Below are 16,336 nucleotides of genomic sequence, written 5' to 3' on the forward strand. Positions count from 1 at the left end.
ACCCTGTCTCTAATAAAAACACAAAAATTATCCAGGCATGGTGGTATGCGCCTGTAGTCCCAATTACTTGGGAGGGTGAGGCAGGAGAATCGCTTGAACCCAGGAGGCAGAGGTTGCAATAAACCGAGATCACGCCACTGCACTCCAGCCTGGGTGACAGGGTGAGACTCCATCTCAAAAACAAAAAACAGGCCGGGCGCGGCGGCTCACGTCTATAATCCCAGCACTTTGGGAGGCCGAGACGGGCAGATCACAAGGTCAGGAGATCGAGACCATCCTGGCTAACACGATGAAACCCCGTCTCTACTAAAAAACATACAAAAAACTAGCCGGGTGAGGTGGCGGGCGCCTGTAGTCCCAGCTACTTGGGAGGCTGAGGCAGAAGAATGGCGTAAACCCAGGAGGCGGAGCTTGAGTGAGCTGGGATCCGGCCACTGCACTCCAGCCTGGGCAACAGAGCGAGACTCCATCTCAAAAAAACAAACAAACAAACAAACAAAAAAACCCCAGGCGTGGAGGCTCACACCGGTAACCCCAGCACTGTGGGAGACCAAGGCAGGAGTTTGAGACCAGCCTGGGCAACACAGGAAGACCTCATCTATACAGAAAATAAAACATTAGCTGGGCATGGTGGTGTGTGCCTGTAGTCCCAACTACATAGGAGGCTGAGGCAGGAGGATCACTTGACCCCATGAGCTTGAGGGTGTAGTAAGTTATGACAACACGGCTGCACTCCACCCTGGGCAAGAGAGTGAGATTTTGTATCAAAAGAAAAAAAAGACAACTAAAAATACCAAATGATGGCAAGAATGCAGAACTGGAACTCTCTTTTATTATTACTATTATTTTTATTTTTTAATTTTTTTTTTGAGACATAGTCTCGCTGTCGCCCAGGCTGGAGTGCGGTGGCACCATCTCGGCTCACTGCAACCTCTGCCTCCCAGGTTCACGCCATTCTCCTGCCTCAGCCTCCCGAGTAGCTGGGACTACAGGCGCCTGATGCTACGCCCAGCTAATTTTTTCTATTTTTCAGTAGAGACATGGTTTCACCATGTTAGCCAGGATGGTCTTGATCTCCTTACCTCGTGATCCGCCCGCCTCGGCCTCCCAAAGTGCTAGGATTACAGGCATGAGCCACCGTGCCTGGACTATTATTATTTTTTTAATAGAGATGGGGGGGTCTCTCTTTGTTGTCCAGGTTGGTGTCAAACTCCTGGCCTCCAGCAATCCTCCCACAGCCTCTCAAAGCCACTATACTTTCCAAAGTGACTTTAGAAGGTCACTATACCAGAAAGCCACAAATTCTTTGTCAGCTTCTTAGAAAGTTAATATAACTATTATTATACGATCCAATAAACACACTCCTAGGTATTTTTCAAAAGATATTCACACACTTGTATACTACTGTTTCTGGCTTTATTTATAATGTTCCCAAACTGGAAAGTATCCTTCATTTGATAAACGCATAAACAAACCACAGTACAACCATACAATGGTATACTATTCCCCAATAAATAGGAAGGAGCTACGAACCACGACAACATGAATGAATCTTAAATGCAATAGCTTAAGAGCAAGAAGCCAGATTCAAAAAGCTACATATTGTGATTCCACTTACATGACATTCTGGAAAACAGGAGACTAAAAACAGATTAGGCTACAGGCAGCCCAGCCCGCCAAGTCCTCGCCTGGCTGCATGCCAGCCTGACCGAGCCACAGCCAGAGGACACAACAGCCCAACCTAGTGGGCCCGTCACCACCTGATCTGGGGATCGTCCACCACAAGGGGCTGAGGTACAGCTGCCCTGGGAGGGCAGAAGGCCAGGCATGTGGCTAAACTGGCAGGTCGCCGCAACGCGTAAATGTTTCCACGCCAGCAAACATTTACTGAGCATCTACCATGTATAAGAACACTGGCAACAGGCCCTCCAACAAGCCGGTCCCTGAGAGGAGCGTGTGGATAGTGCCTGTGTGGACCAGCGGACCCTCTCTGGAGCTGCAGGGCCAGGCATCCCACTGGGATGGGTGGAGCTGGCCTCTCACCCACTCCAGATTGTGGCCTGGCCACTGTGCTTCTTTTCTTGGCTGTGATGGGCATGGGGGTACTTGTTCCCCTCCTGCCTGACCATCAGGTGCCAGCTGGCTTCACTGTATCCTTGGGAAACTGTGGAGCTGGGGCATGGAAGAGTAGGGACATGGCAGAGGCCTGAAACTCGGCTCAGAGCCTCAGGGAGCATAAGGTGGGGCACAGCAGGACAATCCCAGTCTTGGAGACCAGTTGCTTACCTGCCTGGCCTTCAACCTCCACCTGACTTATCCACCTGACAGGGTGAGCAGATAAACCCAAAGTACCTTGGAGCACTTAAAGTCCTGCACAGATGTGAATTTTATCAACACTAAGATTCTGAAGTGCCACAGGGACAGGAGAGCCATCTTGAAGCTAATTGTACTAGCTAAACAAAGGACAAATTAGAGAGTAATTATTATTCCATTTACAAAATAATTTTTCACTTTTCTTTTCTTTTTCTTTTGAGACAGAGTCACACTCTCATCCTGCCCAGGCTGGAGAGCAGTGGCACAATCTCGGCTCACTGCAAGCTCCACCTCCCAGGTTCCAGCGATTCTCCTGCCTCAGCCTCCCGAGTAGCTGGGATTACAGGTGCTCACCACCATGCCCGGCTCATTTTTTGTATATTTAGTGGAGATGGGGTTTCACCATATTGGCCAGGCTGGTCTCAAACTCCTAACCTCGTGTGATCCACCCACCTCAGCCTCCCAAAGTGCTGGGATTACAGGTGTGAGCCACCATGCGTGACCACTGATGTTTTAAGTGCCATGATATTCTCCTGGTTTTCCTCCTACATCTTTAGTTTTTCCTGAGTCTTCTCTGCACTTTCCTCTTTGCAGTCCCCCAGATGTCGGTGTCCCCTCAGCACTGTGTCCTGGAGTCTGCTATTTCCCACACTACACTCTCTCCTGCAAGGTGCCATCCTTTCTCTTTTCCTAATTTTTTTTTTTTTTTTTTTTTTAGAGACAAGGTCTCTCTCTGTCACCCAGGCTGGAGGGTAGCAGCAGGAGCATAGCTCACTGTAGCCTCAAAGTTCTGGGCTCAAGCAATCTTCCCAAGTCAACCAGGATTACAGGCGTGCACCACCAGGCCCAGTTAATTTTTTTTTTTACTTTTTGTAGAGACAGGCTCTTTGCTATGCTGTCCAAGTTGCTCTTGAATTTCTGACCTCAAGTAATTCTTCCATCTTGGCATCCTGAAGTGCTAGGATTACAGGTGTGAGCCACTAGGCCTTGCCTCATCCATTGTTACAACTTTTTTTTTTTTTTAAGACAGAGTCTCGCTCCGTCACCCAGGTTGGAGCGCAATGGAGCGATCTTGGCTCACTACAACCTCCGCCTCCCAGGTTCAAGCAATTCTCCTGCCTCAATCTCCTGACTGGCTGGGATTACAGGCACACGCCACGATGCCTGGCTAATTTTGTATTTTTAGTAGAGATGGGGTTTCACCATGTTGGTCAGGCTAGTCTCAAACTCCTGACCTCAGGTGATCCACCCACGTTGGCCTCCCAAAGTGCTGGGATTACAGGTGTGAGCCACCGCGCCCGGCCCCATTTTTATAACTTTAACTGCCATCAATACGACAGATTTGTCACACTTCTTTCTAGATCCAAATATTCATCTGCTTGAACAGCTCCATTTGGAAGTCTTATCAGCAGCACCTTAACTTATCCAAAACTGAGCTAACCGCCTTCTCCCCACACCTTTCTGCTATTCCATACCTTCATAAATAGCCCTCTTACATACCTCCGTGTCCAAAACAGAATGCTAAACTTCATTTTGACTCTGATTTCTTCCCATATCTTTTGGAGTCCACTTCTCTGCCACTAACTTTTTTCAGGACACCACTATCTATCTTTCCTGGGTTAATACAACAGTATTATACTGATTATACAATACTGATCTCTGAACCTATCTCTTCTCCACTACAGTCAAGTAACTCTTTAAAAAAAAAAAAAAACGGCCAAATCAGATGTAACTCCTTTTTAATAAATACATTTTTAATATATTTTGTAGAGATGGGGTCTCACTATGCTGCCCAGGCTGATCTCAAGCTCCTGGCCTTAAGGGATCCTCCCACCTCAGCCTCCCAAAGTGCAGGAATTATAGGTGTGAGTCACAGTGCCCAGTCTCACTCTTCTAATTAAAACCCTTGACTCCCCACTATTCTCAGAATAAAGCCAAGATTTTTTTTAACATGGCTTACAAGGCCCAATCCAATCTCCCATTTATCTCCTATAAGTCCATTTATTGCACTAGCTGTGCTTTACTCATTTGGAATGATCAATTCCCTAAACCTACTGTCTCACCTCTCTCATCTCTGTCTGTATATATATCTGCCCAATTCTCTTCCAAGTCTCTGCACGTTCCTCCTACCAGAAACGTCTTCCAGATTTTAGGGATTTAGATAAAAAATTATTTCTTCTGGGAAGCCTTTCTTGACCTCCCTCTTTAGTGCTCCCGTATCAGCTCCTTACCATTCTCTCACTGGATTCTAATACCTGTTCATGTGTCTCTATTCCTGTTAACCTTTAAGCCTTCTGAGGACAGACACCATGGCTTGCTCACAATTGTATCCTTAAGATATGAACCACGCCTGGCACATAGCAGTCTATCAATAAAAAATGAATTTACTAATAAGATTGCATTTGCAACTCAAAATTACCTCCCTTAAATTTCTGAAACTTCAGCCAGGCGTGGTGGCTCACGCCTGTAATCCCAGCAATTTGGGAGGCTGAGGTGGGTGGATCACCTGAGGTCAAGAGTTTGAGATCAGCCTGGCCAACAAGATGAAACCCCATCTCCGTTAAAAATACAAAAAATTTAGCCAGGCATTCGTGTCTGTGGTCCCAGCCGCTTCGGAGGCTGAGGCAGGAGAATCACTTGAACCAGGGAGGCAGAGATTGCAGTGAGCCAAGATCGCACCACTGTACTCCAGCCTGGGTGACAGGGTGAGACTTGGTCTCAAAAAACAAAAAAAGAAATCCTGAAACTTAATTATCACCTATTGAAACTATTGTTAAAATTCCTGAAGTTTTCTCTTAACATCTATAATACTGTGACCACCTTTCCAGACACAGAGAACTTAATCACATTTTAATATTAACCCAAGAGAAAGGAAATGTTCCGTACAAAAGAATATGAATGAGGCTGGGCACAGTGGTTCACACCTATAATCCCAGCACTTTGGGAGGCCAAGGCGGGAGGATCACCTGAGTTCGGGAGTTCACGACCAACCTGACCAAAATGGAGAAACCCAGTCTCTACTAAAAATACAAAATGAGCCGGGCACGGTGGCGCACGCCTGTAATCCCAGCTACTCAGGAGGCTGAGACAGGAGAATTGCTTGAACCCAGGAGGCAGAGGCTGCAGTGAGCTAAGATCATGCCTTTGCACTCCGGCGTGGGCCACAGAGTGAGACTCCGTCTCAAAAAAAAAAAAAAAAAAGGAGTATGAATGGAAATTGGCCATCAAGCTAAATACTACAAACATGACAGCTCCTAATTTTTATAATAAATATGTACTCACCAGTCTGAAAGACTAAGGCCTCTTCTACAATGAGGCTCTATCATTTTCTGAAGGATGTGATTGCCACTGTGCACAAAGCTCTATGAATTTCTGTACCAGGAACCTCTTGTACTCTTCTCAGCCTCTACTTTCTATGCCCTCACATTTGTCCTTACCTTCTAGTTTATTTTGCACTTGTTCTATAGTGTCTATGTATCCCTCACCTTCACTCCATGAATTATTCTGATTACACATGTGCACTAGTGTATATGTGTGGTAGATGTCAGCCCAAAGTTGGTGCTAATGGAATACTGCCATGGCTCAAAATACTTTTAATTTAATTTAATTTAATTTAATTTTTTTGAGACAGAGTCTCGCTCTGTCACCCAGGCTGGAGTGCAGTGGCCCAATCTCAGCTCACTGCAACCTCTGTCTCCTGGGTTCACGAGATTCTCCTGCCTCAGCCTCCTGAGTAGCTGGGATTACAGGCGCCCACCACCATGCCCAGCTAATTTTTGTATTTTTAGCAGATACAGGGTTTCACCATGTTGGCCAGACTGGTCTCAAGCTCCTGACCTCCGGTGATCCACCCGCATTGGCCTCCCAAAGTGCTTGGCATTACAGGTGTGAGCCACCACACCCAGCTTCAAAACATTCTTTAAAAATTGCTCTTTCAGAATAGATCCAGCCGCATATTTTTCCTTCATGTTTTGAGAATTGATATGACTTCTGAAAGTGTTCAACAGTAATTCAAAGCCATGTATGATAAATCAGAGGACATCAAACAGTAGTACTGTAAAATGTGGAATGACTATGAAAGTACCAAGACTGGTTTTCTTAGGTAGCAGTGAGCTGAAATCACGCCACTGCACTCCAGACTGGGTGACTTAGTGAAATTCTGTGGGGTTGGGGGGGGACCCAAAAAGCAAGCATAAATGGCAAACCATGCTGTATACATAGCTTCTCAGTATAGTTACTACAAAGGTCGTAACTTCTCTTGGCCACCTGCTTATCAGTCTGACCATGTAAAAACTGTTTACGGCATAATGTTAGTGAGAATTCCAGAACTGTGTCTTTTAGTTGGGCATAGCAGCACACGCTTGTAGTTCTAACTTGCTCTGAAGGCTGAGGCAGGAGATCACCTGAGCCCAGACGGTAAAGGATGCAGCAAGCTATGACTGTGCCACTGTACTCCAGTACTCCAGCCTGGGTGACAGAAAAGACCATCTTTAAAAAAAAAAAAAAAAAAAAAAAAGAAAAAGAAATCTCAGAAATTGTATATACTATGATCTACAATGTAAAAATAAGTATATAAACAAGAAGTGGAATATGTAAAACAAATATTGCTGTTGTGAGAAGGGGGATTAGTTCTTTTCCCTTTTATCAAAATTATTTCAGCCAGGTGCAGTGGCCCAAGCCCATAATCCCAGCACTTTGGGAGGCCAAGGTGGGTGGACTGCTTGAGCCTAGGAGTTCAAGACCAGCCTGCGCAACAAAGTGAGACCTCCACAAAAAATATAGAAAGTTACCCTGGAGGCTGAGCGGGGGAGGATCACCTGAACCCAAGAGGAGGAGACTGCAGTGAGCCATGATCAGACCACTGCACTTCAGTCTGCATGGCAGGGTAAGACCCAATCCGTCTCAAAACAACAACAACAACAACAAAAGTTGTTATGATATTGTCTTTTTAATAATCTCTTTTTGTAATCAGCCATTACTGAACCAGGCACACTGATGTGCACCTGTAGTCCCAGTTACTGGGAGGGCTGAGGCAAGAGGATGGCTGAGCCCAGAAGTTGGAAAACAGCCTGGGCAACAAAGAGAGGAGACCTCCATCTCTTAAATAAAAAATTAAAAATAAACAAAATAAAAAATCAGTCATTATGTCATACTCACTGAATCAGAGAGAGAGCTGTTCTATTCAGTAAGAAATAAGACTTTTCTAAAATCTTTCAATTTTCCGTTCTATTTCTAAATGCCAAAGAAAAGATAAGACTCACATTTATTTTAATTTTTTTCTTTTTCTTTTTTTCGCTCCTGCCTAAGGAATAAGGACTCACATTTTTGATGATGCATTTGTTTTTACAAGAATGTTGAGCTTCCAAGTAAAACCTCTGTGAAATCAGAGCATAAGCGATTAAGGTCACTATAATTCATCTAGCAATAATAAATGTAAAATACCTTTTAATCATAAACACTACGATTTAAACGTTATGTGTAGAGAACTCCAAAAAATTCTTTTTTAAGGCATGTAAAAAAGGCAAAAAGAAATCAATCATGTGTTTCTTTTTTCTTTTTTTTTTTTGAGACGGAGTCTCGCTCTGTCACCGGGCTGGAGTGCAGTGGCCGGATCTCAGCTCACTGCAAGCTCCGGCTCCCGGGTTTACGCCATGGGTTTACGCCATTCTCCTGCCTCAGCCTCCCGAGTAGCTGGGACTACAGGTGCCAGCCACCTCGTCTGGCTAGCTTTTTGTATTTTTTAGTAGAGACGGGATTTCACTGTGTTAGCCAGGATGGTCTCGAACTCCTGACCTCGTGATCCACCCGTCTCGGCCTCCCAAAGTGCTGGGATTACAGGCTTGAGCCACCGCGCCCGGCCTCAATCATGTGTTTCTAATGGTTAATCACTAACTTGTAAGAAGAATCCCAAAAATTATCAATAGAAATTCACAGTATTTCAAGAACACTCTAAGGTATCTTCCCTCTGTAGATTTTCAGATATCATTGTCTACTGATTGAGGGCCTCCAACTTGATCCAGAAATCAAGCTGTGTAGACTAACAGAAACAGAATTAAAGCAACTAAGTGAGTCAGTTCATCTCATCACACTTTGGTTTTTTTGTGCACCTAATAAAAATGTTGCAACAGAAGTAGTAAAATGGCGTTAAACCAATCAGAGTTTGGGAAGACTAGTAATTAGCATAAGAAACTGAAAATTAATTAAGTGGCTTTTAGGGCCAGGCACCTTGGCTCAGGCCTGTAATCCTAGCACTTTGGGAGGCTGAGGTGAGTGGATCATTTGAGGACAGGAGTTCAAGACCAGCCAGGCCAACATGTTGAAACCCCGTCTTTACTAAAAATACAAAAATTAGCCGGGCCTCGTGGCAGGCGCCTGTAGTCCCAGCTACTAGGGAGGCTGAGACAGGAGAATGGCTTGAACCCGGGAAGTGGAGGTTGCAGTGAGCCAAGATCGTGCCACTGCACTCCAGCCTGGGAAACAGAGTGAGACTCTGTCTCAAAATAATAATAATAATGTGGCTTTTTTTCCTTCTTTTTGTTTTTTGAGAAATGGTCTTGCTCTCCTGCCAGGGATGGAGTGCAGTAGCATGATCAACTCACTGCAGCCTTGAACTTCTAGGCTCAAGCAATCCTCCCACCTCAGCCTCCCCAGTAGCTGGGACTACATGTCGGTGCCACTACATCCAGCTCACTTTTTTTTTTCTGTATAGATGGGGCCTCACTATGTTTTGCCCAGGATGGTTTCCAACTCCTTGCCTCATGTGAATCTCCAGCCTCCGTCTCCCAAACTGCTGGGATTACAGGTGTGAGACACCACGCCAGGCCCAAGTGGCATCATAAACCATCTCTAGGAAATCTAAAGAAAGGATTAATAGTGATATTCACTTCTTTATCAGATTCACTGCGAAAATTTTTCTATATAAGCATAACGCATCAACACTAACATACACAATAATCTTCTCCACAGCAATGATTTGTTAGACATAATGATTTGTTAGACTTTATATATTCAATATAATAATTCAACCCTTTATATCTTCAGTAATCCAGTCACAAAGTTTAAAAATATTAAGAGAAGTTATCATGTAACTCCTCACCCCAATGTTATTACAAATTTTACTTTACTAACTTTGACCTGATGTTCCACGCCCACAAGCTAGATAACAATGCGTCAAATATCTCGTTATCACTGCAAAGCAAAAAAATAAAGCTAGCTTTAATATAAAACTTTAACTAGTATACAATCTGTAGTAGTTAAAACAATACAAAATTTTACTTAACCAGGTATTGCACGTTAAACTCTAGGAACATTAACATGGAAACATTCTCCGCATCTAACAAATTCCGAGAGAAAGTACAGATCCGTTGAGAAAGGGAACTAACATTCTGACCTCCTTCCAAAATGACAAACTAGAACGGCAAAATTACACTCAGGCACACTGGAGTACTCTTCCCTCAAATCCCTCCACAGAGCACTTCATCATTTGCTCCGCCCTCTAATAACTCATGCAAGAAAAGTTCAGCACCATCGGAGAGAAACAGGACAGAATTCAGAGAATGGCTTTAAGGCCTTTCCTCCAGGCGGTAAGAGGATCTGCGTGTGCCCTTCGCAGGGGTCTAAAGGGAGAGAACAGCCTAGGCCTAGGGTTCCGGGGATACTGACACCCAGAAACAGATTTACTCTCAAAGAAGTTTCTGCCGCCATCCCTATCTTATCAGCAGGAGGCCCCGGCGCCATCGTCTCCGTCCTTCTGATTTTATTATGGGGAGGTGGGAAACGCCACCCGGGATTCCTCCAGGCCTCCCCGACTCAGCTTCGGGGTTCCCCCTCCTTCTTCCCTCTAAGCCTCAGTCCCTGAGGTCCTCCTCAGCACCCCCGCTTCTGGCGGCCTGTCCCCCGTGAAGTGTAAAGGCACGGCCGAACCCACCGGCCTCGCCGTGAAGGCGGGAGGGCCCGAACCCGCCAGGGCCACGGCGATGGCTCCGAGGGGCCCGGAAAGGGGAAGGGCAGGCCGGGGACCGGGGCAGAATGACCTGGCCGGGGAAGAAAGGAGACAGGAGGTGAGCAGAGGCACCGCATCGCAGGCTGCACAGAGAAGGGAAGATGATGAAGGAGGAGGAGGAGGGCGGTGGCCCGGGTGCGGCCCCCCACTCCTCCCGCCCCCGGGTCCCCGGGCCGGCGGGGGCGGCGGACTCGGCCCGTTCCCGGGTCTGGGCTGGCGGGGAGTTGGGGGATCTCCCTCCACACTACTAGGAGACAGAGAACGAGGGTCTCGGGAGCGCGGGGGGCTGTCTCCCGCCTGAACCCGGAGACCCCGACGCCGTCGTCGCCTCTTCCTCAGGAGGGAGGACGGGAGCGGTGGGTAAAGCCCGAAGGAGGAATGCCTGAAGGTAAGGGGAAGCCCGGGGCAGACCCGCCGCCCGCTCCGGACCCCCCCTCCACCTTCCGGTAACCGCGTCTCTTACCGGTGATGGCGGTGAACTGTTGAATTAACCCCTTCAGCGCCGAGGACGCCGCGGAGCCCCCGTGGGCAGCCATCTTACCGCCGCCGCCGCCGCCGCCGAACAACAACACAGACACACACGGACTGCCCTCCCCCACCTCGCCGCGCGGTGTGCGCAGGCGCATTGACCGCCCTCAAGCCCCGCCCCCAAGCCCCGCCCCTCCCCCAGCTGTCTGCGCAGGCGCACTTGCCCACCGGCCCGGCGCGCTCCCCGCTCTCCGGTTGGCTGCTCGGTTGCTGCCTGCCCGGTGCATCGTTTTTGCCACTGCTGGTGCTTGCCTCTCCGGGCTCCAAGGCTAGTCTCGCAGGCGCAGTGTCGATTCCTACATTCCGAAGGAAGCTTCGGTCTTGGCAGATATTTCGCATTTCAGCTTCGCGAGCTTTATGGACAGGGCCAACTCCGGTAACTGTATTTTTTCTGCTTCGCAGTTGCTCCGCGCTCTGTTAGGTCCCATCAAAATACAAACCCTACCTCCTCGCTTTGAAGCGACTCTCCCCGTCCCCGGCCCCCAGCCTCCAGACTAATGGCTTAGCTCACCGACTGTGGCGAGTGAAATTCCAGAACCCTTCATGCCAAAGAAAGCACCTAGCGCAGGGTTGACACCCAGTAGGTTTTCATCAGCGGTTATTTAGTCTGCTTTCCTTAAATAAATTGGCCATCACGTTTCCCGTTAGCGTCTTAGTGAGACCCCAAGAGGTGTCATGTGTATAAAAAGAAATTCTGTATATGCAACAGAGTTAAGAAGACATATAGAAAGGAGACTGGAAAAGTGTGCTCAAAACGCTGGTAATGGTTACCTTCAGAGAGGAGAACGATCGGCACGATGGTCAAAGCAGACTTTACTTCGAGTTTCTTATTTATCTTTTTATTTTTAAACAAACATTATTGGCCCGGCGCAGTGGCTCATGACTGTAATCCCAGCACTTTGGAAGGCCGAGGTGGGAGAATCGCTTGAGGCAAGGAGTTCGAGACCAGACTGGGAAATATATCAAGAATCCATCTCAAAAAATATATATATATATATGTGTGTGTGTGTGTGTGTGTATTCGTGTGTTACTTGAATAATTTTAAGTATTTTGTAAAACAGTTACATGAGTGGGGTGCGCTCAAATCTAATGATCCCCCACCTTGCCCATAAAGTTAAAAGAGATTCCGTGCGGCCGGGCGCGGTGGCTTACGCCTGTAATCCCAGCACTTTGGGAGGCCGAGGTGGGTGGATCATGAGGTCAGGAAATCGAGACCATCCTGGCTAACACGGTGAAACCCCGTCTGTACTAAAAATACAAAAAAATTAGCCGGGCGAGGTGGCGGGCACCTGTAGTGCCAGCTGCTCGGGAGGCTGAGGCAGGAGAATGGCGTGAGCCCGGGAGGTGGAGCTTGCAGTGAGCTGAGATTGCACCACTACACTCCAGCGTGGGCAACTGAGCGAGACTCCGTCTCAAAAAAAAAAAAAAAAGAGATGCCGTGTGATTCCGTTTGTTTTAGCCTCCCACCTTCCAGCCTCCACCCACATATTTTGCATCTTCAGAGGAAAATGACCCAATAAAAGATGGGATGAGCTATCTGAAGAATTGACACATCTTAAGAGTAAATATGCTATTGGGGAGAATTTAAATAGCCATGTCAAATCAAGGGGTATAGTTTTTTGTTTTGTTTTGTTTTGTTTTTTGACAGGGAGTCTCGCTCTGTTGCCCAGGCTGGAGTGCAGTGGCGCAATCTCAGCTCACTGCAACCTCTGTCTCCCGAGTTCAAGCGATTCTCCTGCCTCAGCCTCCCAAGTAACTGGGATTACAGGCACGAACCACCACGCCCGGCTAATTTTTGTATTTTTAGTAGAGACGATGTTGACCAGGCTAGTCTCAAACTGCTGACCTCAAGTGATCCGCCTGCCTCAGCCTCCCAAAGTGTTGGGATTACAGGCATGAACCATCGCGCCCCGGCCGGGCTGTAGTTTCAAGAAGATATGATTAATGTAAAAGAAAGCAGACTCCAGTAATCCCAGCACTTTGGGAGGCCGAGGCGGGCAGATCACCTGAAGTCAGGAGTTCGAGACCAGCCTGGCCAACATGGCGAAACCCCCATCTCTACTGAAAATAAAAAAATTAGCTGCTGTAGTGGTGCAGGTACCTATAATCCCAGCTACTTGGGAGGCTGAGGCAAGAGAATCCCTTAACCCGGGAAGCGGAGGTTGCAGTGAGCCTAGATCATGCCACTGCACTCCAGCCTGGGTGACAAAGCAAGACTCTGTCTCAAAAAAAAAAGTATTTTAAGTTAAATGACAGATTGGTCCTGGCACTGCCTTCCAGGTTGCTGTAGATCCCTAGATGGGCCGAGGAAGGACAGGGACCAGTCATGAATTTCAGAAGCTGATTCCTTCACATTTGATGCAGAGGTGCAAAAACACGCAAGGGAAGAAAGTCAAATCAAGAAAGTGTTACCTCTGTCTCCCTAACCCTTCATCCTAAAGGCTGAGTCACTAGCCAGCCATGCATAATCAAGCTCCACATAAAATGGTATAACACCATTAACTAAAAAACTAACACAGTGATTACTGTACCTCCATCAGATGGAGAAGCTAGCAATGAGCTCTGCAGGTTTACCAGGTCTATTTCCAGAGTCTTATAATTCAGATTTAATGATATGATTTAGATTAACAGTGCAAGAAAAGGTGATAAAGGCTGTGGCATCCACAACTCCAGAAGGCATTTTTTTAGAAATCAAAAAATAAGATAAAAGAAAATGAGACAGGGGGCCAAAAAGATTCCACGGTGGGGGGTGGGGGGGAAAGGAAGGGAAGAAAATGAGACAATTTCCATGGATAACCAGGGAATTGGGAAAAATAAATAACAAATTGATGAATAATACAACCTTGAAAAGCTTTTTTGGATTATTAAAGAATATGAAGGACTGACCGGGTGCAGTGGCTCACACCTGTAATCCCAGCATTTTGGGAGGCTGAAGCTGGGGATCACCTGAGGTCAGGAGCTCCAAACTGGCCTGACCAACATGGTGAAACACTGTCTCTACTAAAAATACAAAATTATCTGGGCATGATGGCGCGTGCCTGTAATCCCAGCTACTCGTGTGGCTGAAGCGGGAGAATCTCTTGAGCCCAGGAGGTGAAGGTTGCGGTGAGCCAGGATTGCGCTACTGCACTCCAGCCTGGGCAACAGAGTGAGACTCCATCTCAAAAAAAAAAAAAAAAAAAAGAGAATATGAATATGAAGGACGGGTGCGGTGGCTCATGCCTGTAATCCCAGCACTTTAGGAGGCCAAGGCAGGAGGATCACTTGAGGAGGAGCTCGAGACCAGCCTAGGCAACATAGGGAGACCCTATCTCTGAAGAAAGGAAAACAAATTTTAATTATCCAGGCATGGTGGTGCAAGCGTGTAGTCCCACCTACTCTGGAGGCTGAGGTGGGAGGATCACTTGGGCCCAGGTGGTCGAGGCTGCAGTGAACTGTGACGGCACCACTGCACTCCAGCCTGGGTAAGATATGTGGAAATCACAAGGAACAGTGGAGGATCTCATACTAGTAGCAGTGGAACGTCACAACCCATACGTCCAAAGAGATGAGAACAGACAGAAGTTAGAGAAATCCCAAATGAGGTTTTCTTTTTTTTTTTTTTTTTTTTTTTTGAGAGGGAGTCTCGCTCTGTCGCCCAGGCTGGAGTGCAGTGGCCGGATCTCAGCTCAGTGCAAGCTCCGCCTCCCGGGTTCCCGCCATTCTCCTGCCTCAGCCTCCCGAGTAGCTGGGACTACAGGCGCCCGCCACCTCGCCCGGCTAGTTTTTTGTATTTCTTAGAGACGGGGTTTCACCGTGTTAGCCAGGATGGTCTCGATCTCCTGACCTCGTGATCCGCCCGTCTCGGCCTCCCAAAGTGCTGGGATTACAGGCTTAAGCCACCGCGCCCGGCCCCCCAAATGAGGTTTTCTTGTAGAGCAAACCACCATGCAAGAAGCAATGACCTTCTGTCAAGGGACATGAGCAGCTTGAGGCAATCTCAGAGAAGAGCCCAGGGAAATAAATACCCTGACCTCGATCTCCTTTTCCATCTCCCGCCAGGAATCCTCAATGGCCGAACCCAAATGGAAGACAGAAGGCACAGCGAGCAGCCCCTTGTAGTTCCCACAGGCAGCCCCGTGGGCAGAGAGCAGGATGGAGAAGAGGAAATGTACGGGCACAGATTTAAAATGGAATGGTCGTGGAAATACATTTCGAAACTTGTGGAGCGTTCTGGTTTGTTGGGGTCTTTTTTGTTTCATCCTGTTTTGTTTTTTGAGACAGTCTCTGTCGCCCAGGCTGGAGCACAATGGCAAGATCTTGGCTCACTGCAGCCTCTGCCTCCCGGGTTCAAGCGATTCTCCTGCCTCAGCCTCCCAAGTAGCTGGGATTACAGGAGCACACCACCATGTCCGGCTAATTTTTGTATTTTTAGTAGAGAAGGGGTTTCACCATGGTGGCCAGGCTGGTCTTGAACTCCTGACATCAAGTGATCCACCTGTCTCAGCCTCCCAAAGTGCTGGGATTACAACAGGGGTGAGCCACAGACCTGGCCCAAAACTTGTGGAGTTTTAACAGAAGCTAAAGGAAAATATATAACCTTAACTGGTTATATTAGAGAAGAAGACTGGAAAATAAGTAGCGCAGCATTTAATCAAGAAGTTAATAAAGGAACAACAACTCGGCAAACAGGGAAATATGACAGAAAAATATTAAAAAAATATGATAAAGAGCAGAAACTGATAAAAATAGAATACAAAATACAGAAGAGAGGACTCATAAAACCAAAAACTGGTTCTCTGAAATAACAATATTGAAAACCTTTGACAGGCCAGGCGTGGTAGCTCATGCCTGTAGGCCCAGCACTTTGGGAGGCCGAGGTGGGCAGACCACCTGAGGTCAAGAGTTCCGGACCAGCCTGGCTGACATGGTGAAACTTCGTCTCTACTAAAAATACAAAAATTAGCTGGGCGTGGTGGCAGGTGCCTGTATTCACAGGTACTCAGGAGGCTGAGGCAGGAGAATCACTTGGACCCAGGAGGTGGAGGTTGCAGTGAGCCAAGTTTGCACCATTGCACGCCAACCTGGATGACAGAGTGAGACTCCATCTCAAAAAATAAACAAAAAATAAAAATAAAAATAAAACCTTTGACAGATTAAGAAAAAAGAGACACACACAATATTATGAAAAAAAGATATAGCAGATAGAGCCGTGGCTTGAAAAATAAGAGAATATTATGAATAATTTTATGCTGATGAATTAGACAATAAATTACAGTTTCCTAGAAGAAATAATTAACAAAATGGGACTCAACTATGCGTAGACTTATGACCATTAACAAAATGAAATCTGCCACACAAATAACCACACCCCAGTAATTTTACAGGAGATCACTACCAAAAAAGTTAAGAAACAGATTATCCCAAACTTATACAAATGCTTCGAGATAAAGAACAGTGGGAACAAATAGCTCCTTCTATAAGGGTAGCATAACCCTGATATCAAATCAAACA

At 46.9% G+C, this 16,336-nt stretch overlaps 1 protein-coding gene, 1 long non-coding RNA gene and 1 pseudogene across 3 annotated transcripts in view; 2 read left to right on the plus strand and 1 right to left on the minus strand.

Moving 5' to 3' along the window:
* The window catches only part of UBXN7 (UBX domain protein 7), a 78,801-nt gene extending 67,826 nt beyond the window's left edge, over positions 1-10,975 (minus strand). Inside the window, exon 1 of the mRNA XM_010381192.2 lies at positions 10,779-10,975. Coding sequence (XP_010379494.1) covers positions 10,779-10,941 — 163 coding nt within the window. The 5' untranslated portion in view covers positions 10,942-10,975. The remainder of the gene's footprint in view (positions 1-10,778) is intronic.
* LOC115899229 lies at positions 9,758-15,055 on the plus strand. Of its 2 annotated transcripts, none has more exons than XR_004058938.1 (2): positions 9,758-9,896; positions 14,885-15,055. It is a non-coding gene; the product is annotated as an uncharacterized LOC115899229 (long non-coding RNA). The 2 variants fall into 2 exon arrangements; XR_004058939.1 differs by lacking the exon at positions 9,758-9,896 and adding an exon at positions 11,084-11,219.
* LOC104676380 lies at positions 9,906-10,806 on the plus strand (annotated as a pseudogene).
* Positions 15,056-16,336: the final 1,281 nt, after the last annotated feature.

Source organism: Rhinopithecus roxellana, chromosome 1, assembly GCF_007565055.1.
Source record: "Rhinopithecus roxellana isolate Shanxi Qingling chromosome 1, ASM756505v1, whole genome shotgun sequence".
Taxonomy (NCBI): Eukaryota; Metazoa; Chordata; class Mammalia; order Primates; family Cercopithecidae; genus Rhinopithecus; species Rhinopithecus roxellana.